The 25,715-nt window shown below is 37.0% G+C and overlaps 1 protein-coding gene across 14 annotated transcripts in view; it reads right to left on the bottom strand.

The window, feature by feature from the left end:
• The window catches only part of SLCO1A2 (solute carrier organic anion transporter family member 1A2), a 113,573-nt gene that overhangs the window by 28,646 nt on the left and 59,212 nt on the right, over positions 1-25,715 (bottom strand). For 6 of the 14 annotated variants that reach the window (XM_069585568.1, XM_069585570.1, XM_069585566.1 and 3 more), the window contains 7 exons: positions 25,508-25,694; positions 25,042-25,163; positions 20,686-20,827; positions 18,541-18,673; positions 10,883-10,989; positions 4,926-5,072; positions 634-732 (listed from right to left, as the gene is read on the bottom strand). In XM_069585568.1, the coding sequence (XP_069441669.1) occupies positions 634-732; positions 4,926-5,072; positions 10,883-10,989; positions 18,541-18,673; positions 20,686-20,827; positions 25,042-25,101 (688 nt within the window). In that variant the 5' untranslated portion in view covers positions 25,102-25,163; positions 25,508-25,694. The remainder of the gene's footprint in view (positions 1-633; positions 733-4,925; positions 5,073-10,882; positions 10,990-18,540; positions 18,674-20,685; positions 20,828-25,041; positions 25,164-25,507; positions 25,695-25,715) is intronic. The other 8 variants (XM_069585574.1, XM_069585578.1, XM_069585579.1 and 5 more) reach the window with 2 other exon arrangements.

The raw sequence follows: 25,715 nt of genomic DNA, 5'->3' as shown, positions 1-25,715 counted from the left end.
ATTAGCTATAAGGGGACTTCCCTTAGAGCTCAGTTGGTAAAGAATCTGCCTGCAATCTGGTTTGATTCCTGGGTCAGAAAGATCCACTGGAGAAGGGATAGATTACCCACTCCAGTATACTTGGGCTTCCCTTGTGGCTCAGCTGGTAAAGAATCCGCCTGCAATGTGGGAGACCTGGGTTTGATCACTGGGTTGGGAAGATCTCCTGGAGAAGGGAAAGGCTACGCACTCCAGTATTCTGGCCTGGAGAATTCTATGGATTGTATAGTCCATGGGGTCACAAAGAGTTGGTCACAACTGAGCAACTTTCACTTTCACTTTCTACTTGTTATCCACAAATGATTGCTTGATTTTAAAAAATTCAAACTGATGTGCTTAAATCTCCTGAAAAAAAAAAAAAATGACTTGTGCAATAGAATGAGTATTGGATTCTGTGTTAGAACATCAGCATTTTATCATGCTCTCCTGTTCACTGGTTTGAAATACTTGAAAAATTTTTTAAACTCCTCAACCTCAACTTGGTCACCTGAAAAATAGAGCTTCTATCTGAGGGTCAAGTAAGCAAAATTTAAATGTGATATACTTGATGATGTTTTGTGTATTATAGACATTGTTTAGATTTTATGGAATTACCTGTGTTCACTGATTCAATGTCAACATAAACATTTGCACAGAATGACGCTAATGAAAGACCAATCAAAGGACCAATGATAGCTCCTGTTTCGATTAACCCTAAAAATAAAAGTAAACGTAAAGTTATGGTAAAGTACTACACCCACATAAAGAGTTCTAATCCCATGAAGAGTCTGAGGATCGAATTGTTTTTACCTGAGATATTTTTGCCTTATGTATTCAATCTGTTGGAAACTTACTTGGTTTACAATAAGTAACACGGTTGTTTCTTTAAATGTTGAAAAAGGAATCTCGTAATTTGACGCCACTTTCTCTAGGCCTCCAAATTCTCTTTCACACCAGGTTACATGTAAAGGCTTGTGATTAGAAGTGATTGGCTGCAGCAGGATGAGAATATTGTATGCAAATTCCCTTCTCCAAGATGAAAATATCCCTTTTCACTTATGAAAGACTAACTTAAAATGATCAGAGTGTTTGTATGACTCCATTCCTTAATAATAATTTTGAAATGAAACTAAGGAAATGCGAACCTTTAAATTCTATGGCATCATATTCCACAATCTCAAATTGACCTGGTAAATTGATAAGACAAAGATTAGGTTAATAGACTGTCTATATTATGATTCAAAACCATTTTCTATTGTGGTATTATAGGTTGGTTAGAGTGATTGCTTTTATGGCAAATTCTGTTGCGTTTTGTGAGTAAACCATTTCTGTGTCCCATTTTGGAATAGAATTTTCAATACTGTATCACGGGTGGATATTTTGATTACAGCTGAGATCTTGCTATTGAAAAAGTAACATTACAGAGCAAAACCCTTTTGATGTTTTCCACAGTCATATTTTTGAATGAATTTTAAAGCAATGTCAGGTTATGATAAATTTCTTGTGGCATATTTTCAGAAAAATTTCATTCCCAAATCAACAACTTGATAATGTCCTTAAATGCACAAACTTCTAAATTTTGATAAAATCTAATTATCTATTTTTTTCCTCTCATTGCTTGTGCTTTTGGTTTCATACTTAAAAACTGTTGTCTAATTCAAAGTCATGAAGATTTACACCTATGTTTCCATCTAAGAGTTTCACAGTTTACCTCTTACATTTAGGTCTTTTATCCATCTTGAGTTAAATTTTTGTATATGGTACCAGGTAGGAATCCAGCTTCATACTTTGGCACCTGGATAGCCAGTTGCCCTTTAACTATTTGCTGAAAATAATCTTTTCTCACTGAATGATTTTAACATCTATCTTAAAGTCAATTAACCATAGACGTATGGGTTTATTTCTAGACTAGCACTTCTATTCTATTGGCCTATATATCTACCCTTGTGGCAGAATCACAATGTTATTATTATAATTTTGTAGTAAATCTTGAAATCAGAAGTGTGAGTCTGTTGTGGTTTTTTTTTAATTTTATTTATTCATTTATTTTTGACTGTGCTGGGTCTTCATTGCTACCTGTGCTTTTCTCTAGCTGTGGTGAATGGAGGCTACTCTCATTGCAGAGCACAGGCTCTAGGGCACACAGGCTCAGTAGCTATGGTACATGAATTTAGTTGCCACAGGCATGTGGGATCTTCCTGGACCAGAGGTCAAATCTGTGTCCCCTTCATTGGCAGATGAATTCCCAACCACTAGACCACCAGGGAAGTCCATTGTTCTTATTTTTTAAGGATGTTTTGGCTGCCCAGTGCCCTTTGCATTTTTCCATTTGCATTTTAAGATCAGCTTGTCCATTTCTCTAAAAATAAAAGCAACTGGTATTATAATTTTCCTAGGCATTGCACTGAATATGTAGATCAATTTAGGGAATACTCTCAAGTTAGAATACTTGAACTTTTTCTGGTTCTATCCTCACTTTTAATGATACTTCTCTTCCATCTTACTGTCATATCCTTTCGTATCCTCCACATTCCCTTTCATCCTTACTTGACTTTTTACTCATCTGGATTGTTGTCATCAGCTATCTCATGACTTGTCTATAATTCTGAGTCTATAGTGATCCTTCCCTGCTTCCGTTAAAAATCAAGGCATGAGCTTCTTCAACTTTCTTCTTCGTTACTTCAGAATAGATCTTCATTTATTGCCTATGCCTTCTCCATAGTTCTATGGGTTCGTCCACCCTGCACACACCTGACTTCTTGATGCCTAACCTTTCTGTCTTCTCTGATGTCTTGTTCAACCAAACACTCTCTCTTGTGTATCTGTTCAATCTCCCTCATCCACTGATTTCTGCAATATATCAAATTCACACTGATTTCTTTCCTGTCATTACACTCTGCATCTACTTCCTGACCACTCACTCGACTCAAATGCTATCACTTTCTCCTCACAAAACTCTCAGTATCTTTTGCCACTTGTCTATGTTAGTTGCTCAGCCACTTATCTGGTGTCCTTTTCATGGTCTTCATCTTCTTACCTGGCCAGCTTTCTTCTGATGCTCTTCCTCTTAAGACTCAGAAATCTGTGCATTCATCTATTGTTCCACTTTTTCCCTCATGACTACCCCTTCTTTTCATTTTCTTCCTTCCACTTCCTCCCTTACTCCCTTCTACTCGACAGATAAGAATTGTTGCTTTAGTATATTATCCTGGGACCTTTCACTATACAGAATAAGTCATCCTATCACAGTCTATTTCTCCCTCTTGATTTTATTTTTGTCTCTGTATTGATGATTCTCAAATTTTATGTCTAGCTTTTATATTCTCTCCTAAACTCTACAGACATGCATGGAAATTTTTTCTTGGTGTATAGCCAGTTAAATTATACCTGGCCATATTTATTTCACTTTCCCCTAAGTTTAATGTAATTTTTCAAATTTAATTATATACATATTTATCAAATTTTATTTATTTATAATTATGTAGTTATTTGGTTTCCCAGGTGGCTCAGTGATAAAGAATCTAACTGCAGATGAGGGTTCAATCCCTGGGTCAGGAAGATTCCCTTGAGGAGAGCATGGCAACCCACACCAGTATTTCTTGCCTGGAAAATCTTGTGGACAGAGGAGACCAGTAGACTACAGTCCAGATGGTCACAAAGAGTTAGACACAACTTAGCAACTGAGCACATGTAGTCATTTATATACTAAATTTTATATGGACAATGTCTTACTCATCTTAATACATCCAGAGATTATCAGTTGTTTCTATGTATTATATACTCTAATATTTGTTGAAGAAAGAAATACATATTTTAACAAGGTATTTGTTAATTTATTGCAGGTGAGCATTTTGTATTCTTTCAATATAGGTATGTAGAGGGATTTGAAAGGATTGAATAGAAAGACACTGAAAAAGATTATTGCAAAATCAATAAGTCATCAAAAATCTCCCAAAGTTGCTTCAAATAATGGTTCCTAAATATTTTAACTCCTCATTATGTGTAGCTCTGTTCCTACCTTCTCTCACCCTCTTTGATTCTTCTGGTTTAAAAAAGCTATTTCAACATTAATAGCAAAATGTCCCAGTATTCAAAGTTATGATTTTACAACTAACAACAGATGGAATAACTAAGGAATATAAACAAATTATATATAATAAATTAAGACCTTTTAGGAGATTGTAAGACAACATACAAAGGTGGATGTTAAGTTGCCTATTGTGGGAGGTAGTGATAGATTTTAAGAAAGTAAATTTCAGGAAACATAATCAAAGGTCTGAAGACAGATATTTATGGAAAATGTTGTAGGGAGGTTGTGATATCATAGAGAGACTGTGATAAAGAGAAACTATATAGGAAACTAGATAAATTGAGGGCAGAGCTAGGAATAAGTGGTGGGCTCATATTTAAAAAAGAGTCAGCATACTTCATCAACTTGAGAGAGAAGACATTTAATATATTTGAGAAACATTATATTGCAAAAATTTTTATAAGAAATTGATTTTAAATACTACAGGTCAAATGACCAATATCAAAGCTAACAAAGACCTGAACAAAAATAGAAGTAATGAAAATAGAAAGATTTTGAATAAATGACATTTTAGAGAAAATACTGCTAAATTTCTTCACAGATTGGGTATACATTGGTGCCAAGAAACTGAAGAAGGCAAATAGAACTCCAGGGGAACTAGATTATTGGTATTTTCAATAGTAAAAAGCAATTTTAGCAAAGTGGCTTACTTGGAGATAGCCTATAACTGCTCTGTTCAACAAACATTAATTGACAGCCAATTGCACCAAAGCACTCTGTTCAACATTCTGGAAATGCCTAAGCATCTAAATAAATAACTCATATCCATGCTCAAGGAAATTACTGAAAAGAGGCTAAGGTAGATTTTCCAACTCACCAATATACAAAGGAGAGTTTTCAGATTTGGCAAAATCTTCTATGTAGGAAATACCCAAAGGCATGATGGGAGTTTCACCAATTCCACGTATAATATTTCCTACTAATACATACACCCACATTAATGATTTAACTTCCTTCACACATTCTGCATTAAAAGAAAAAAGGCATTGCATTAGTGTTTGAGTAGCAAAATATTAGCAATATTTAACTCTCAGTTTTTGGTAAGCATGTCACAGTTCTTATGTGACCCCAGCACTTACCAACAACTTACAATGCCGGAGTCTGGATGGGAGGGGAGATTGGGGGAAATGGACACATGTATATGTATGGCTGAGTCCCTTTGCTATCCACCTAAGAGTATCTCAACATTGTTAATCAGCTATTTTGTTGTTGTCATTTCATTGCTACATCATGTCTGATTCTTTGTGACCCCAGGGACTGTAGCCAGCCAGGCTTCTCTGTCCATGGAATTCTCCAGGCAAGAATACTGGAGTGGGTTGCCATTTCCTTCTCCAGGGGATCATCCCAACCCAGGGATGAAACTCATATCTCCTGCATTTCAGGCAGATTCTTTAGCACTGAGCCATCTCAGGGAAGCCCATTAATCAACTCTTTCATTGTCGCTGTTTAGTTGCTATGTTGTGTTCGATCCTCTGAGACCCCATGGACTGTAGCCCACCAGGCTCCTCTGTCCATGGGATTTCCTAGGCAAGAATACTGGAGCAGGTTGCCATTTCCTTCTCCAGGAGATCTCTCTGATTCCAATATAAAATAAAAAGTTATAAAAAAAATATTGAATTCAAAGCAATATTGCATAAAGTGAAAAAAATTTACTATACCAGCAAAGACTCATTGGGCCATCTTTTTTGCATTTTCAAACAAATACTTAGGTATGGCCAACAATAAGTGGTATCCTGGAGCCAGTTCCTACTGGGTTAGGAGAGATGAGTATACACATCTCTTCCCAATTCAGTATTTAGCAGTAGTTTGGTGAGAGTATTTACACCACAGAAAGTTACAAACACTAAAAATCATAGCTTTTTTTTCCCCCTCCAGAGACTTAATTTACTAGCAACTACTAGACTTAGTTAACTGCTGTAACTGCTACCCAATTTATATACTAACTTTGGGGAGAGGAAGAAATACAAATATCTCTTTCTAGAATTGTTACTATATTTATAAGATTTAAGAGTTTAAGTTCTCTACAGTTATAATTATTGTATAGAAACTAAAAATATTTAACTGGGTAGTAATATAGAGTCCACTATGTATTTGACCACCAAATAACTTTTTCTAAAATTGAAGTACAGTGACTTACAATACTATATTAGTTTCAGGTGAACAACACAGTAATTCAATGTTTTCATAGATTATACTCTATATAAGGCTACTATAAAATATTGGCTATATTCCCTGTGTTGTACAATATATCCTTTTGTCTAATTTATTTTGCCTAGTAGTTTGTATCTCTTAATTCCCTTCTCCTGTTTTCCCCTCTCCTATCCTTCTCTCCGCTGGTAATCACTAGTTTGTTCTCTGTACTTATGAGTCTGTTTTGAATTTGATACATTCATCCATTTGTTTCATTTTTTAGATTTCACATATAAGTCAAAACATACAGTGTTTCTCTTTTTCTGACTTATTTCGCCAAGCATAAGACCCTCCATGTTGTTGTAAATGGCAAAATTTCATTCTTCTTTGTGGCTAACATATTCCATTGTGTATATACCGCATCTTCTTTATTCATTCATCTGTTGATGGATATTTAGCTTGCTTCCATATTTTGGCTATTGTAAACAATGCAACTGTGAACATTGAGATGCATGTATCTCTATGAATTAACATTTTTGTTTGTTTATATGTATATACATACACACACACATACAGGAGTAGAATTGCTGAATCGTAAGGAAATATTAAAAAGCAGAGACATTACTTTGCCAACAAGGTCCGTCTAGTCAAGGCTATGGTTTTTCCAGTGGTCACGTATGGATGTGAGAGTTGGACTGTGAAGAAAGCTGAGCACTGAAGAATTGATGCTTTTGAACTGTGGTGTTGGAGAAGACTCTTGAGAGTCCCTTGGACTGCAAGGAGGTCCAACCAGTCCATCTGAAAGGAGATCAGTCCTGAGTGTTCATTGGAAGGACTGATGCTAAAGCTGAAACTCCAATACTTTGGCCACCTCATCCTAAGAGTTGACTCATTGGAAAAGATCCTGATGCTGGGAGGGACTGGGGACAGGAGGAAAAGGGGATGACAGAGGATGAGATGGCTGGATGGAATCACTGACTCGATAGACATGAGTTTGAGTGAACTCCGGGAGTTGGTGATAGACAGGGAGGCTTGCCGTGCTGCGATTCATGGGGATGCAAAGACTCGGATATGACTGAGTGATTGAACTGAACTGAACTGAACTGAACTGAACTGAAGAAAATGGCTACCCACTCCAGTATTCTTGCCTGGGAAATCCCATTGACAGAAGAGCCTGGCAGGCTGCAGTCCATGGGGTTACAAAAAGTCAAACACAACATAGCCACTGAACACCAATATGTTAGCTCTATTTTTAATCTTTTGGGGACTTCCATACTGCTTTTCACAGTGGCTATACAAATTTACATTACCATCAGGGGCCTACAAGAGTTCCCTTTTCTCTGTATCATCACCAACATTTGTTACTTGTCATCTTTTTGAGGACAGCTATTCTGGCAGGTGTAAGATGGTATCTCATTGTGGTTTTTGATTTGCATTTTCCCAGTGAGTAGTAAACTGTGCCACCTGCAGAAGTGAAGGCCCTGAACACAGCTGGATCTTGAAATTTCTTGTGAGGCTATCTGTCAGTTATGTCCAGTCCAGAAAATCATAATTTCCATTTCTTGGTATTCATATTTTATCTTGACGAGCATAAAGATTTATGTCTACAGATATTAAGCAAATTCTAGTTTTCCTCTAAGGCAAAAAATGAATATACCAAGGAATCAAAGAATCGACACACTATCCTGGAGGCACACCATACTGGGAAGGCACACCATATGGAGGCACACCATGTTTATCTACTACAAAGCACACTAAGAAAAATAGGAAATAGGACCTGAATCATTCTTTGGTAAAAACCAGCTCAAGGAGAATACAGGCTACTGCTGATGTCACTGTTTCCCATTGTTTCCCCAGGGGGTTCCTTTAGCTTAGAGTTTCTGAGACAGCTATTCTTAAACTCCTTTGAACTATTCAGAATAAGGACCCACTATACAATAGCACAGGAAACTCTACTCAATACTTAATAATGGCCTATATGGGAAAAGAATCTAAAAAAGTATGGATGTATGTATAACATTCACGCTGCTGTATACCTGAAACTAACACAACATTTTAAATCAACTATACATCAATGAAAATTTAAAGAAAAATAAACTATTTTGCTTCCCTCTTATTCCATCCTGGTAGTGAAATTTCCAACCTAGGGGACCACCATAACTTTCACTAATATGAATCCAGCATGAAAATGTCCCCATCACAGGAAAAGAAGTTCTGGTCTGAGGCAAGTCAGTAGGGTCACCTCTTTGCTATAGAATATCAATTGTTTGCTATTACGTCGCTCAGTCATGTCTAACTCTTTGTGACCCTAGAGACTGTAGCACACCAGGATTTCCTGTCCCTTCACTATCTCCTGGAGTTTGCTCAAACTCATGTCCATTGAGTCGGTGATGCCATCCAACCATCTCATCCTCTATCTTCCCCTTCTCCTCCTTCCGTCAATCTTTCCCAGCATCAGGGTCCTTTCCAGTGAGTCAGTTCTTTGCATCAGGTGGCCAATAATATAACACAAATCTTAAGAATTTTCTTTCTACCTCTGTTTCCTATTTAGATAATTGTATAGACCCAGATAATCATGATGATGTGATCACTAATCTAGAGCCAGACATCCTGAATGTGAAGTCAAGTGGGACTTAGAAAGCATCACTACAAACAAAGCTAGTGGAGGTGATGGAATTCCAGTTGAACTATTTCAAATCCTAAAAGATGATGCTGTGAAAGTGCTGCACTCAATATGCCAGCAAATTTGGAAAACTCAGCAGTGGCCACAGGACTGGAAAAAGTCAGTTTTCATTCCAATCCCAAAGAAAGGCAATGCCAAAGAATGCTGAAACTATCGCACAATTGCACCCATCTCACATGCTAGTAAAGTAATGTTCAAAATTCTCCAAGCCAGGCTTCAGCAATATGTGAACCGTGAACTCCCTGATGTTCAAGCTGGTTTTAGAAAAAGCAGAGGAACCAGAGATCAAATTGCCAACATCCGCTGGATCATGGAAAAAGCAAGAGAGTTCCAGAAAAACATCTATTTCTGCTTTATTGACTATGCCAAAGCCTTTGACTGTGTGGATCACAAGAAACTGTGGAAAATTCTGAAAGAGACGAGAATACCAGGCCACCTAACCTGCCTCTTGAGAAACCTGTATGCAGGTCAGGAAGCAACAGTTAGAACTGGACATGAAACAACAGACTGGTTCCAAATAGGAAAGGGAGTACATCAAGGCTGTATGTTGTCACCCTGCTTATTTAACTTATATGCAGAGTACATCATGAGAAACACTGGACTGGAAGAAGCACAAGCTGGAATCAAGATCGCTGGGAGAAATATTAATAACCTCAGATATGCAGATGACACCACCCTTATGGCAGAAAGTGAAGAGGAACTAAAAAGCCTCTTGATGAAAGTGAAAGAGGAGAGTGAAAAAGTTGGCTTAAAGCTCAACATTCAGAAAACAAAGATCATGGCATCCGGTCCCATCACTTCATGGGAAATAGATGGGGAAACAGTAGAAACAGTGTCAGACTTTATTTTGGGGGGCTCCTAAATCACTGCAGATGGTGACTGCAGCCATGAAATTAAAAGACGCTTACTCCTTGGAAGAAAAGTTATAACCAACCTAGATAGTATATTCAAAAGCAGAGACATTACTTTGCCAACTAAGGTCCATCTAGTCAAGGCTATGGTTTTTCCTGTGGTCATGTATGGATGTGAGAGTTGGACTGTGAAGAAGGCTGAGCACTGAAGATTTGATGCTTTTGAATTGTGGTGTTGGAGAAGACTCTTGAGATTCCCTTGGACTGCAAAGAGATCCAACCAGTCCATTCTGAAGGAGATCAACCCTGGGATTTCTTTGGAACGAATGATGCTAAAGCTGAAGCTCCAGTACTTTGGCGACCTCATGTGAAGAGCTGACTCATTGGAAAAGACTCTGATGCTGAGAGGGATTGGGGGCAGGAGGAGAAGGGGACGACCAAGGATGAGATGGCTGGATGGCATCACTAACTCGATGGACGTGAGTCTGAGTGAACTCCGGGAGATGGTGATGGACAGGGAGGCCTGGCATGCTGCAGATTCATGGGGTCACAAAGAGTCGGACACGACTGAGTGACTGAACTGAACTGAACTGAACTGATAGACCAAATCATCAGTATAAACCCATCCTTCTAAGATGCTTTCCACAATGGAATTAACTCTACAGTGGCCCTTGGCAGGATGTATTTGCCTTTTTTTTAATATCTGTTTATTTATTTGGCTGCAACAGTTCTTAGTTATGGCAGGTGGGATCTTTTTAGTTGCAGCATGGAACCCTTAGTTGTGGCGTATGGGAACTAGCTCCCTGACCAGGCCCCCTGCATTGGGAATGCAGTCTTAGCCACTAGCTTACCAGAGAAGTCCCTGACTTTTTTTAAATAACCATTTTAAGGAATAGACAAAGCAGTCTTAGTCTTAGTAAGTATATGCAAATATAAGAGGACTAACATTCTCTGTTCTCCATTCCTATTCTCTGTGATCCTCTCAAAAATCCTGGGGAGAAAATATCTTTTTGTTCATTTACGTTACTTAACCAAACTCAATAACTCATTCAAAGCCCTTCCATAGAAAGTGTTCAGTTACAAATTAACTAAAGTAATGAAATTTATAACCTGATGGGTCTTCTGTTGGTTTGAAAATCTGGGTTCCATTTTCCATACACAAGAAACTGTTTGAAGACAAATTGCCAGAAGCTGAAACTGTAGATTCATATTCATATCTGTATGAACACAAAAACACACATGTTATGGAGTTGATGAGGACAACGTGAGCATTGTGAAGATGTTCATGCTTCATTTAAGATACAACATCCAAACCCAGGAAATGAGATATCTTTTTATCTTTGCCACCCAATCATCCTGGTTTGATGTTGCCAAAATGAACTTGCCACTCGTGTAAATGTCTGATTCACTCACAGTTAGCTTTTGATTATCTGCATATCTACACTTTAGATTACCTACCATCAACCTTTTGTGATTTTTGGGTGATCATTTCCTGGAATATTACTGTGGGATAAGAAACAAAAACTAAGAAAAATAATAGACTCTACAACGTATAATTAGAAAAATAAAGGCTTGTGGGGGCAGAGGAACAACATAATGAATCAAGTCTCCCATTTTGTTTTCTCTAAGGTTTGCTCATAAAATACATATTCCCACTTTCTGAGAATTCAAACAATAATCTCTTCATGCATTTACCAATCTCCAAGAAAAACAAAACATTTGCCCATCATAATGAGAGACCTTTGGATAGTCAAACACTATGAGAGTGCAGTGTAATGACATTTTCTCTTCTCATAAGAACAAAATGGTTAATAGATTATGAACGTATGCCTTATATACCATAGGCAAATTACCACAAGAATCCTAGGCCCTTTCCAAAAAGTAGATTATTTTTAAATTTTTATTGGAGTGTAGTTGATTCATAATGTTATATTAGTTTCTGTTGTACAGCAAAGTGAATCAGTTATACATATACATATATCTACCACTGTGTGCAAGAATCCCTTAGAAGAAATGGCGTAGCCATCATAGTCAACAAGAGTCTGAAATTTAATACTTGGATGCAGTCTCAAAAATGACAGAATGATCTCTGTTCATTTCCAAGGCAAGCCATTCAATATCACAGAAATCCAAGTCTATGCCCCGACCAGCAACGCTGAAGAAGCTGAAGTTGAATGGTTCTATGAAGACCTACAAGACCTTCTAGAAATAACACCCAAAAAAGATGTCCTTTTCATTATAAGGGACTGGAATACAAAAGCAGGAAGTCAAGAAACACCTGGAGTAACAGGAAATTTGGCCTTGGAGTACAGAATGAAGTAGGGCAAAGGTTAATAGAGTTCTGCCAAGAGAATGCACTGGTCATAGCAAACACCCTCTTTCAACAACACAAGAGAAGACTCTACACATGGACATCACCAGATGGTTGACACTAAAATCAGATTGATTATATTCTTTGCAGCCAAAGATGGAGAAGCTCTATACAGTCAGCCTAAACAAGACCAGGAGCTGACTATGGTTCAGATCATGAACTCCTTATTGCCAAATTCAGACTTAAATTGAAGAAAGTGGCGAAAACCACCAGACCATTCAGGTATGACCTAAATCAAATCCCTTATGATTATACAGCGGAAGTGAGAAATAGATTTAAGGGACTACATCTGATAGACAGAGTGCCTGATGATCTATGGGTGGAGGTTCATGACATTGTACAGGAGACAGAGATCAAGACCTTCCCCAAGAAAAACAAATGCAAGGAAAACAAAATGGCTGTCTGAGGAGGCCTTACAAATACCTGTGAAAAGAAGGGAAGTGAAAAGCAAAGGAGAAAAGGAAAGATATAAGCATCTGAATGCAGAGTTCCAAAGAATAGCAAGGAGAGAGATAAGAAAGCTTTCCTCAGTGATCAGTGCAAAGAAATAGAGGAAAACAACAGAATGGGAAAGACTAGAGATCTCTTCAAGAAAATTAGAGATACCAAGGGAACATTTCATGCAAAGATTGGCTCAATAAAGGACAGAGATGGTATGGACCTAACAGAAGCAGAAGATATTAAGAAGAGGTGGCAAGAAAACACAGAAGAACTGTACAAAAAAGATCTTCATGATGGAGATAATCATGATGGTGTGATCACTCACCTAGAGCCAGACATCCTGGAAGGCAAAGTCAAGTGGGCCTTAGGAAGCATCACTAGGAACAAAGCTAGTGGAGGTGATGGAATTCCAGTTGAGCTATCAAATTCTGAAAGATGATGCTGTGAAAGTGCTGCACTCAATATGCCAGCACATTTGGAAAACTCAGCAGTGGCCACTGGAAAAGGTCAGTTTTCATTCCAATCCCAAAGAAAGGCAATGGCAAAGAATGCTCAAACTACTGCACAATTACACTCATCTCACACACTAGTAAAGTGATGCTCAAAATTCTCCAAGCCAGACTTCAACAGTACATGAACCGTGAACTTCCAGATGTTCAAGCTGGTTTTAGAAAAGGCAAAGGAACCAGAGATCAAATTGCCAACATGCACTGGATCATCAAAAAAGCAAGAGGGTTCCAGAAAAACATCTATTTCTGCTTTATTGACTATGCCAAAGCCTTTGACTGTGTGGATCACAAGAAACTGTGGAAAATTCTGAAAGAGATGGGAAATCCAGACCACCTAACCTGCCTCTTGAGAAACCTGTATGCAGGTCAGGAAGCAACAGTTAGAACTGGACATGGTACAACAGACCATGTACAACAGTACAACTGGACATGGTACAACAGCTCCAAATAGGGAAAGGAGTATGTCAAGGCTGTATATTGTCACACTGCTAATTTAACTTATATGCAGAGTACATCATGCGAAATGGTGGGCTGGAGGAAGCACAAGCTGGAATCAAGATTCCTGGAGAAATATCAATAACTTCAGATATGCAGATGACACCACCCTTATGGCAGAAAGTGAAGAAGAACTCAAAAGCCTCTTGATGAAAGTGAAAGAGGAAAGTGAAAAAGTTGGCTTAAAGTTCAACATTCAGAAAACTAAGATCATGGTAGCTGGTCCCATCACTTCAAGTGAAATAGATGGGGAAACAGTAGAAACCATGTCAGACTTTATTTTTCTGGGCTCCAAAATCACTACAGATGGTAACTGCAGTCATGAAATTAAAGATATCTCTTGGACTGCAAGGAGATCCAACCAGTCCATCTTAAAGGAGATCAGTCCTGGGTGTTCATTAAAAGGACTGATGTTGAAGCTGAAACTCCAATACTTTGGCCACCTCATGCAAAGAGCTGACTCATCTGAAGAGACTCTGATGCTGGGAAAGATTGAGGGCAGGAGGAGAAGGGGACAACAGAGGATGAGATGGTTGGATGGCATCACCAACTCAATGGACATGGGTTTGGGTGGACTCTGGAAGTTGATAATGGACAAGGAGGCCTGGCGTGCTGCAGTTCATGGGATCGCAGAGAGTCGGACATGACTGAGCAACTGAACTGAGACTGATACATATATCCACTCTTTTTTAGATTCTCTTCCCTTTTCAGTCCTTATGGCTCATTGAGTAGATTTCCCTTGCCATACAGCAAGTTCTTATAGTTATCTATTTTAAATATCATTGTGTGTATACATCAAGATCCCCATGCCCTTTCTCTGAAAGTAAATTATAAGCTGCGATAATGGAAGAAAATATCTCCAGCTAAATCTCTCTTTGTTAGAAATTATGTTGGACTAGTTTCTATATTTCTACTAGAAAACAGAAAACCAAAATAAATAAATAAATAAACTTACCCTTCTGAGTTCCAAATGAGCTAAAGAATGTTATACTAGGAAGTCACTGATAATTCTAGTTTCTATGCTATTGAACATAATAAAAAGGGTCAATATACCTTCCCCTTAGAACAATTGTCCAGTCATGGCCACAGAGCTTGGCTGTGAACTGTGGACAAAGGCTTTTGTCTCCACACTCATGATCCCGTGACACATGCCAGCTTCAGACAAAAGACTAGCAGCTTTAGCAGAGGGTAGAAAGAGATATAAATAATAGCTGAATATTATTGATGTTGTCTTGGATAGGATAGAAAATAAAAGGATAGTAAAAACTTTTTGCCTGAAAACTCCTGATCCCTTCAGAAAGGAGATGTCATGTCATTTTCATTTATCTGATCCACAAAACTCATCAAAATAATTCATTCTAAGTCCGTTCATCCCGAAAACTTCCGCAAAATGACAGCTGATGGCTTATAAAATGGCAAAGGAAATATAATGTCACAAAGGTAAAGAGAATGGAAGATTGACAAGAAGAAAGGGAATTTGAAATTTTGACAAGAAGATAAGATTTGGAAAATGGGAAAATCAATAAGTGGGTGGTCACTGAACTAGAAAATATAAGAAATACAGGCCTGAGGAAGTGCCTGCAGGAGAGCAACCAAACATGAGCCACACACCCTTGGAAATTTCAGAGAGAATGCTAGATAAAGGTGGGAGTGGATATGACCCCAAAAATCAGAGGACTGATTTTAAATGTGTATGAAGAGTAGTTAAACCTTTATAGGTATTGTCCACCAGCCCAACAAAAATGGCCTAAACTGCAGACACTCAGAACGGGCACTTTGAGGACAGCCTGTTGTTGTCATTTAGTCCCTAAGTCATATAAGAGGCTACACTAAAAACTAGGGATATTAAGTAAAAGAAGAATCTATGTACTGAAGAGTAAGACTCCCACTCCCACCTGGCTGGTAGCCAAGTTGCACCATGTCTCAGACAGCAGATTGGAGAACCCCTGCCTAGATTAACTGACCCATGGGCAGTGCTGAGCCAGCTCTGAACCATCTAGTCCCTGTGCTGGGAAGAAGTCCTCCCACAACCATGTCGTACAAACGCACACAGAACTTCTGGATAGTCTGTTGTTTTATCCCTGTTTCTTAAGTATGAATAGCTAACCAAGGACCACCAGATGTATGAAGACCTATAACATAAGAACAGAGACAAAGCAAATAAAAAACTGTACACTTGAAGGAGACAGAGACAAGAAGACAGGCGAAGAAATGTAGATGGAAAAAGACATTGCATTCTTAAAATAAGAGCAAGATGTTTCTTAAAAAGATACTGTCAAAGAACAACAAACAATACCTTGAAAATTTAAAATATGATAGCAGTGTTCTTGCCTGGAGAATCCCAGGAACGGTGGAGCCTGGTGGGATGCCATCTATGGGGTCGCACAGAGTCGGACACGACTGAAATGAGTTAGCAGCAGCAGCAGCAGCAAAAGTTAGAAATGCATTCAAAGGTTTGGAAGGTAAAGAAATCTCCCCTGAAAGTAACAAGAAGACAAAGAGATAGAAAATTGGAGAGAAAAGATCAGAAAATTATAGGTTAACTCATCAGAGTGCAACAACATTCAGGAATGAATGGAAGTTTTATAAAAAGAAGTGGAGGAGTGAAAGTTCCAGACAGAGCATGTGTGCTCAAGTTGTGTCACAAGAATACTGGAGTCAGTTGCCATTCCTCAGTTGGTAAAGAAACTGCCTGCAGTGCAGGAGACCCAGGTTGGATCCCTGGGTCTAGAAGATCCCCGGGAGAAGGAAATGGCAATCCACTCTTGTATTTTTGCCTGGAAAATCCCATGGACAGAAGAGCCTGGTGGGCTGCAGTCCGTGGGGTCGCAGAGTCAGACACGACCAAGCACACACACGTGCCATAGGGAAATGAAAGTGGGGGGAGGGGATATTATCCAAGAAACAATACAAATCATTTTTACAAATTTCCAGATTGGAGGCACCTAGAACAATAAAGGAAAATCACCTATACCAAGGCGATTATCATGAATTCAAGCTCTGGAGTTTAAAGAAAAATCCCAGGAGCTCCAGAGAGAAGAAACTGGACACAGGGTTTAAAATGCTATAGGATTCTCAAGAAAAACATTGAAAATGATATTTTCAACATCCCTAGGGTGAAAACCTCAAACCAGGATTTTATACCAGGTAAACTTTCAACCAGGTATGGAAGGAGAATAGGAATATTTTCAGATGTCCAAGGTCTTAAAATCATTACATCCCTTACACACTTTCTCAGAAACCTATTAGATAATGTTTTCCACAAAGAGTAAGAATGAAAAGGAAAGTGGAAGATACGATACCCAGGAAGTAAGCAACTGAATGGAAGAAAGAAGCAAAACAAGTTCGCAAGGAGAACGGTGAGTGAAAATTCCAAGGAGGCTGCCATGCAGCCGGCATGGAGAGTCCCTAGTTCAGATTGCAGATGGGATCAGTGGTGACAGGGGAGGCAGCTCAAAGACAAAAATGAAACCGTCTGATGTGTACAAGCGTATTCAGAAGACATCGCCCTACTGGTAGAGAATTCGGTGATGATTAGTGGGAAGTGAAAATGAATCAAATATAAAATGAGGGGAATTTCCCTGTTGGTCCAGTGGTTAAGAATCCACCTTCTAATGCAGGGAATACAGATTCAATCGCTGGCCAGGGAACTAAGATCCCACATGCTGCAAGGCAATTAAGCCCGTGGGCCACAACTACTGAACCCACATACTGCAACTAAGACCTGATGCAGCCAAAAATAAACCAATGAATATTTTTTAATATACTAAAATGAGGCAATTATTTAATCTAGGAAAAATTAAAAGTGATATAAAAAAGGAAAAATAGCATGGTTCAGCTGAAATATAAAAAATATTTACATAGTCACACGTGGAATAGTGACTATGATTTTACAGTAGGAAGGCAATATGTTTATTATATAACACTAAACTATCAAAAACTAAAAGGATAAACCTTTACTTAGAAATACAGAAGCAAAGAGCAGAAGAGCAAAATGAGCTGGGCGTGGCCACCTCTGAGGAGCAGTAACATGAGTAATATTGAAGGGGTGGAGAGTAACACTTTTTTAAAATAATTTTACTTTTTGCAGCTTTGTACTCATTAATTTGGTAAAAGTTAAAATAAAAATCATCCTGAAGACTAGTCTATCTCTTGGTGACCTATAATTAAACAAAAACTATAATTGTACAGAATAACATAATTAAGCAGAAATAACTGGAAAAAAAATTGTCTATAGAAAGGAGTAATCCCAAATTTTTCCAGGTCCTAAGAAATTTCATCAATTTCTAACATAATTCCACAATAAGAGAACAGACTGTGTATGATTTTAGGCCATTAAATTTTTGCACCTTGTTTTACGTCCCTGGCTATGTTCCAGAATTTCCCAGTCTACCGCCTATGGAAATTTGAATAGAATTTGTATCCTACTATTATGTGAAAACTGTATAAATTTAATTATGTTGAATTGGTTCACGGGGCTTTTCAGGTCTACTATATCCTTCTACCTCTCTGTATATTCATTTTATTAATTTTTGAGAGTTTGATATTGAAACTCCAACAAAAATCTCAATTTATCTACTTAAAAAAATAATTGCAATATATAGTAACCTCATTCTGTATTTTCCAAATCTCTTATAAATGTGTCATCATAGTTTGATAATTTAAAAAAATTAAAATTAAAAAAAGAATCTTCATCAGACTCAACTCCACAAAAGCACTGTCGCAAATGTCTGTTTCATAAATTGACATGTTAAATGGAAGTCAGATAGCCAAGAGCATAGAAGAGGCAAGAAGGACAGAATCTGCACCTACAGTTTTTTTTTTTTTTTTTTGCAGTTCTTATGACAGTTCTCTGTGACTTTAGGAAGCATTATTCCTAGAAAGGAAATCCAAGCTTATTTCCTGCAGCTGAAAATTGCACCTAAAAAATCACCAGAAGCTGCAATACTTACCGGCCCATGAGGAAGTGAGGTAGTGATTGTAAGAAACACCCTAGGCCCATAACCACACATCCAACACCAATCATTATTGGTCTATGCAGTTTTGTTCCAAAATAACTCACGAATATAATCAACAAAAGATTTCCTAGAAAAAAAAATTGATGTGAGAAATGAATATTTCAATAATTATGAACAAAGTCTGAATTAACAACTTCACCCAATCATTAACTATCTAGCATTCATTACATAATAAATATCTCAAATACTGGAATTGGTGCTAGAGGTGCATGAAGTAATAAGTGATTAAAACACAACTTCTGCCACGAAGGAGAGCTCTGTTTCATAATGTGTTTCAACAGAGGTTCTTGACCTGCAGTCTATAAACCCTGAAATAGTCCATGAATAGAAATCAGTGTTCCATGAACTTGAGTGAGAAAAATTAAACTGCATCTTTATTTTCACTAACTTAGCTAAATAGTAGTGTTTCCTTTGACAATGAAAGCAGACACAAACTCCAGGGGTATTGGCAGCATGTACAATTTTGTCACCAATTATCACCAACAGAAGTTACAGGTATTTGCATATAACATTACAGTTGATGCAGATGCCTCAAAATATTATTGACACTGATGATTACTTCAAAACTAGTGTAGATATTGTTATCTAATGTGTTGGTAAAAAGTGCAAATATGTTATTTTTCGTATTTTGCTAATTTAAAATTTTGATAATTTTGATAATATATTTTATTTCAGTATAATTGGCTCCCTTTGTACTCTTATAATTTTTGATTTATGCAATTAAAATGTTATTCTGAGAACACTTGGCATCAGATTGCCAAAGAGGTCCTTGACACAGAAATATTAATAACCCCGGCCAATTCTCTTAGTGATTCTCCGTTATCTAGAGGATAAAAGATAAGTTTTGTAGTGAGCATACAAAGCTCTCTAGTAACTTATTTCTCACTCCTGCCCGTTTCTACAGACTTATAATCTAGTAATTCCCACCTGAAGCTTGGCCAGTTGATAATATTGGGCTTAACATTGCTCTACACATGAGCTACCATGCTGTTTCATCCTTATGCTTCTTCTTCTAAGGGAATTCTCTTCAAACTTATCAACCCTGTTTCTTCATCTGGAAAGCTTTTTCTTCAAGAGCCTATCTTCCTTAAGGGAGGTTGTGTCTCTTCTCTATGTTCCTAGAGGAATTGTCATATACCTATGTCACCCTACTTACTGCATTCAGTTAAATTATTTTGCATCTATGCCCTTTATTAGACTGTGAGCTGGGTTCACACAGGGCCTAGACAAGGAGTGACTTCTGGCTCCATGGCCAGGATCTGCCACATGTGTGGTGCTAAATGAGGTCTGAGAGGAGGGAAGACTAGGAGACAAGATCAGGCATCATTGGTTTCGGATTTGCCTTCTCCAATCTTAATTTTTCTGTCAGATACTGATTAAAAGTATTAAAGGCAACTTTCCTCTTAAAGGAAGTAAAATTCACTATAAAACTAAAGGAGTAACATTTGCATTTTCATGCCAATTTGTTCACAGGAGAAATCTTTCCCTTCCTCATTCTTTCTCTCTGTCCTCACATCTTCCCAATCAGCCACAAATATCAGAGCCCAAGAATAGACTTTATTCTTCCCTACAGGCTGTTTCTAAAATAAAGTCAGTGAGACATGAACACAGTTTCTTCTTCCCTCTTCACTTAGAAAAGAGAATTGTCAACCTCCCAGAAACAACAGGAGAAGAAAAATATGTGCTTAAATAAAAAAATGAATTCCCTTTTCCCTCTTGATATCTTCTAAACATGAAGATAAAGCCCTACAGGTCATAAATGATAGATTAAATACTAGTACTCTAAACACTCTGCTGCTCATGCTAGCTGACCAAACGACTATTAGATTTTTAAATTTTTAACCATTAGAATAAAAAGTCCTGTGATTGGATATGTGGCAATGTTTAAGTGTTATTTGGGGATAATATTTAAACGAATTTTTTCAAAACATATTTCAAAGAGAGCCAGGTTATTTAAGCCATTTTAGAAACTGTATTCAGTCAGATTGAATGATGTAAAGCAAAAAATAAAGAAAGTAAAATTCAGACTAGCTCCATAGATAATACATACAAAGAAGCAATGCAAAAACAATTCATTACCAATCTCAAAACTTCCATTAATAAATCCAACTAGAGATGTTGGGATGTTGAATTGTCTTTCTATTTGTGTGAGCATGGAATTCATATAAGATCCAGATAGTGTTTTGGATACAAATGCACATGTTATTGCCAACAGAAACATCTAGGAAGAAAAAAAGTACAAGAAAACATGAAAAACTTATTTTCAAATTGCATATTTGCCACTTGTTGATGAAATACCTTCTACCAAAATACTGATTGTTTCCAGTTCAAGTAACTCTTATGTTTAGAAGAACCTTTTAAAATGAACTCTTCTTGTTTTCTATGCTGTGTTCTAACTTTAAAAATACAAAGTTGAATTAATCGATTAGTGATATTGAATTTTGTAGGTCATTGGTAGCCTCATTATTTTATGGAAATGTCTTATACATACATAGAAACAAGTTATCATTCTAAATAAGACATAGCAAGTGATTTAAATAGATTTTCAGCACTATAATGCTATCGTAGAACAAAAGAATACATGCATGTTAATTTTTAAAAAAGAAGGTAGCAAAAAAAAAAGAAAAAAGAAGGTAGCATTACACAAAGGCATTATTTCTGTAGCAAATTTGCTTAAGTTCTCTTTTATGCAAAGCTATATGCAATGTTTACAGCATTATTTTGCTATTTACTGGCAGTTAATTTATTTAAAAAAATATTTTAATTATAAACAATAACAGAAATATTTCTAAACTGAACACATACTTTCTAAGATAAATAAATATGAATACAATATTCCACATATTGAATCATGTTTCCTGTGTATTGGTATAACTTTAGACAGCTGTCAGGCTGACACAATCCATAACAAAAATCAAGGACAAGTTAACAGATAGAATCATTGTGATCAGCAGGAATGAGAATGGTTAAAATATTAAAGGCTAACATTTTGATAGTTTTATTAAGTCAGAAGGGAAAAGATTTAGATCTTAGAAAGAGATTTGAAAAAGGAGCATTATATACTGGGTAAGCATAAGTTAGGTAGATTAATTACTGCTTCAAAATCAACAAATTATGGATAAATAGATTTATGTCAACCTGAATGGTGGTCTCCAATCTTATACCATGGGGCTTTTTCCTTGAACTCCTTAAAAATAATTCCTGATGACATTTCCATCCTGAAAGACCATTCAATTCACTCTCCAGCTAGTACACTCATACACTAAAATCTTTACCCCTCCAATTTCTCAATCTTGAACCAACCCCATAATTTATACTCTCCCTTCAAGAGAGGGCTCCAACTCAGCCATGTGCTCCTCTTGATCAGAAAATGATCTCAACATCTCCACCTTCAAATTTACCTCTCCCTGCCCCTCTAATTTTCCTCCCACTTTTAAAAGGATGGATCCTTCCCCCTATTTCAGAGAATTTCTCCATCCATGTTCTGGAACCCATTCTTTCCATTGCTGAAGTCCTAATTCATCAATTACTAACCCCCTCCTCTAATTTCAACCTCATGCTCTTTACTACCTCCCTGTCTACTAACGTATAAATATATGCAAGATATTTCTGTCCTAAAAATCTTCCTTCTGCACTGGTAGTTACTCCAGCTACTATCAAGCTGTTTGGAAGAACAGTCTAGATTCATTGCCTACACGAACCTTCCACTCACCCTTCAGTCTACTACAGTCTAGCCCCTCCTGAAGCTACTAGCTACTCAGTAAAAGGTCATTAACAACTTCCTGATTTCCACATCCAATAGATACTTCTAGGTCCTCAGCTAACTTGATGTCTCAGAGTCATTTAGCATCATCAATTTCTCTTTCCTTCCTGAAATTTCCTCTCCCAATGCATATTTGTCTCTGCCTACCTGCTAGACTCTGGCTTCCCATTAACAAAAACCCTTTACTTTTTACATGGCAAACAAAGCCTCATCTATATCTCACTATCTATCATCTCCTGCCCCTTGTCCCCAAGCATAATATTCTATTTATAGTTCTTTTAACTCACCATGCTACTTTAAATCTCAGTGACTTTTCTAGGTGGTCCTCCACTTGTAGTGTTTTCTTCACTTTGTGCATCTGATAAATGTATGTTCAATATTTAAAATTCACTATACCATTATTTCTACTGTGGAGTCTTCCTTGTCTTTCTACTTCCCAGGTATCCTCCTTATCTTCCCACTTTGCTGTGTTCCTGCCTATATTACAGCCCTCAGCACAGTGCACTTTATTTTTCTTAAGGGACATTAGTTTTTTATTGGCCATGCCACACAGCCCATGGGATCTTAGTCCCCTGCAATGGAAGACAGAGTCCTAACCACTTAACTTCCAGGGAATTCCCCACAGTACACGTTACTTATGTGTTTTGATGCCTATAACCTCCTACTTCACTATCCTGCGAGCATCTCAATGATAGGAGCCATATATTATTTACCTTTGAATCTTCAGTCTCACAAACAATAGGTACTCAGTGCAATTTATTGAATAAATGACAGAATCAGTATTCAAAAACATCTTGAAAAAGTAGTCAGATCTGAAAGTAAGCTGACTATAGATGAAATTCAGTAGGATTAACTACATCTAAGCCAAAAGTTACCTGCACCAATTAATTTGGGAAATCTGAATATAAATATATGTGGGAAAGACTTAGGAAATTTAAATATCAAGCTCAATATAAGTCAAAATGAATATTGTCATATGACTGACTAGATAGCATAGTTGTATCTCTAGCTATTTATCCTTTTATATTAAATCCCATTTATAAAAACCATGTCTGGCATCTTCCTGTAAATCTTTGCAGAGTACACTGTAAATAATTTCACATGATTTTATAATTCAGATTTTATATTTAAAAACAAGCAAAGCCAACCAAGCACAGTACAAATCATATTTGAAAGAATAATATATTTAACATTTTAAGAAAGGAAGCTAAATAAATCATGATCCCACTTTTCTTTTCGTGAAACTTCTAGGTAGGCTGTCTAACTAGTGGCTATTCCTACTCATGTCTAGTACAAAATAACCTTGATATTTGTAAAGCTAGTCCTATCAGCTTTTAATAATGCCCCAGCCTTTGAAGCAAACTTGTTGAAGAGAGTCATTACTTTCTAAAAATGCTTGCTTAATGAGCATATTTCTAAGGTCAGAGAATCAGAAAATCCCCAATGATTTATTAAGCAAGTGTCTTTTACCTGATAAATTTGTGCTCACAATATTTGGCTGTCATATTCAGATAATATCTAATCCTGCCAAACTCCAACATTACAAAAAATTAAAAGCCAATTTTTAATATACAATTCTTGACTTTTATCCACAAATGCTATTAATAATAACTAGTATTTATTGGCTGTTTATGATATTCCAGTCATTGTTCGGAGCATGTAAAAAGAAAAAAAAAATTCTATGAGATAAAAGTAAATTATCATTATCTCTTTCAGAGGAGAAAACTGGACCACAAAGAGGTTAAGCAACTTATCCAAGGGCACATAGCAAACCAGCAGTTGAACTCAGCACAAATCTAGGAAGCCTGGTCCTCAGTCTTTGTTTTTAAACCCTCAGTTTTAGGAGATGGACATCAGAATTAAGGAATAATTTAAGGGGATTTTTAAAATACAAAATTAATGTAGCATTTCAGGCAAAAGTAGTTTTCTAACTCTATATCATGATTCTCAACTTTCTTGTACACGTGTAGATTTTTCCTACACACATATAAAAACAAACTTTTGATAGGAAGAAAATTGGTGGCAGTGTCATAGTTTGACAACCACTTGTAGGCACTAGCTGTAGAATCAGGACAAGTATCCAGATCTTCTGGTTTAAAATAAACTCAAATTTTGCTTGAGGGCAAAATGGTTTTATGGCTATGCAAAAAGAATTTCTCTGAAGTAGTTAAGAATACCCGAAACAGCTAGCAAAATGGGCATTTTTCTTATAGAGGATGACTGGTATGCTGCCAAAGCTTGAAGTAAACATTTGCTTTAGTGGATCATTGTGAAGTCATCACTGAATACAGATTAACAAAGCTTTTCTGTCCAATGTACCATTTTCCAGGAGAGATCTCCATACTCCTCTCACCAGAAGGGTGAACTTTAAATAGGCCTTTGATCCAGGAAAGTAAATCGTACTGTATTATGCGTGCTTGAAAATGTTTAAGATCCTGTCTCCCATTTAAATCCTTCAAAGCTATTCTGATTAAATTTCCTGAATCAATAATCCTATTTAGACACACTCTCAGTTACAAACCAATTTCATTAAAGCAAGAAATTATCAATATATCAGGTAGTATGATGTTATTATCAGATCATTGCATGAAGATATAAACAACTTTACAAGACCTAGGTTTAAAAAGAAAATACAGTACATATACATATATCCACACAAAGCAAGTCCATACCTTCAACTTGGAAAGACATCTTATTCTATGAGTTTCAATTCTTTCCTCAGTTTCTCCCATGTTGTTCTTCTGAATAGTCCAAGATATTTATGTTCTAAATCTTGATATTTCTTAATTCTAGTCTTTTAAGAAGACAAAAATCTATTAAATTACTGACAAAGTCATAAAGGGTCATTCTTGTGAAGAAAACACTGAATCTGAATAACAGAATCAAGAATCCATTGTGTAACAAAAATACCTAGGAAGCTTCTGATTCAGATCCAGAAAGTGATGACGTTAGAGAAGGTTTAGTTGTTAGTTTTCCATTGAAAAAGTTACATCGAATCACTTTAGTTACTCTTTAGTGAGATTAAAGATTAAAATAATTTGTTATGGTCTCCTTGCAAAATAATACCCACGTTGTTAAAACAAAACTTTTCACTTCTTTAGCCAAAATAAATAAAACCAAAATGAGCTTCCTGCTTACATGAAAATGCTGCTTTTAGGAACACATGGGCTTTGATTTGTGTTTGTGTTAAGTATCTGGTTTAGCAAGCCTACAAGGGCTCAATCTCGTTTGGCCAGGCTCCCTCTTCAAGTTCTTTGGATTCCAAGACTTCCCTGGAGTCTCAAGAAGGGAAACGCTTTCTGGGGCACTGCTGATTCACGGAAACCTGGGGAGACATGGAATTTTA

The sequence above is a fragment of the Ovis canadensis genome, chromosome 3 (genome assembly GCF_042477335.2).
Source record: "Ovis canadensis isolate MfBH-ARS-UI-01 breed Bighorn chromosome 3, ARS-UI_OviCan_v2, whole genome shotgun sequence".
Lineage (NCBI taxonomy): Eukaryota > Metazoa > Chordata > Mammalia > Artiodactyla > Bovidae > Ovis > Ovis canadensis.
The sequence above is the reverse complement of the archived record's forward strand: the minus strand, read 5'-3'. Positions and strand labels throughout refer to the sequence as shown.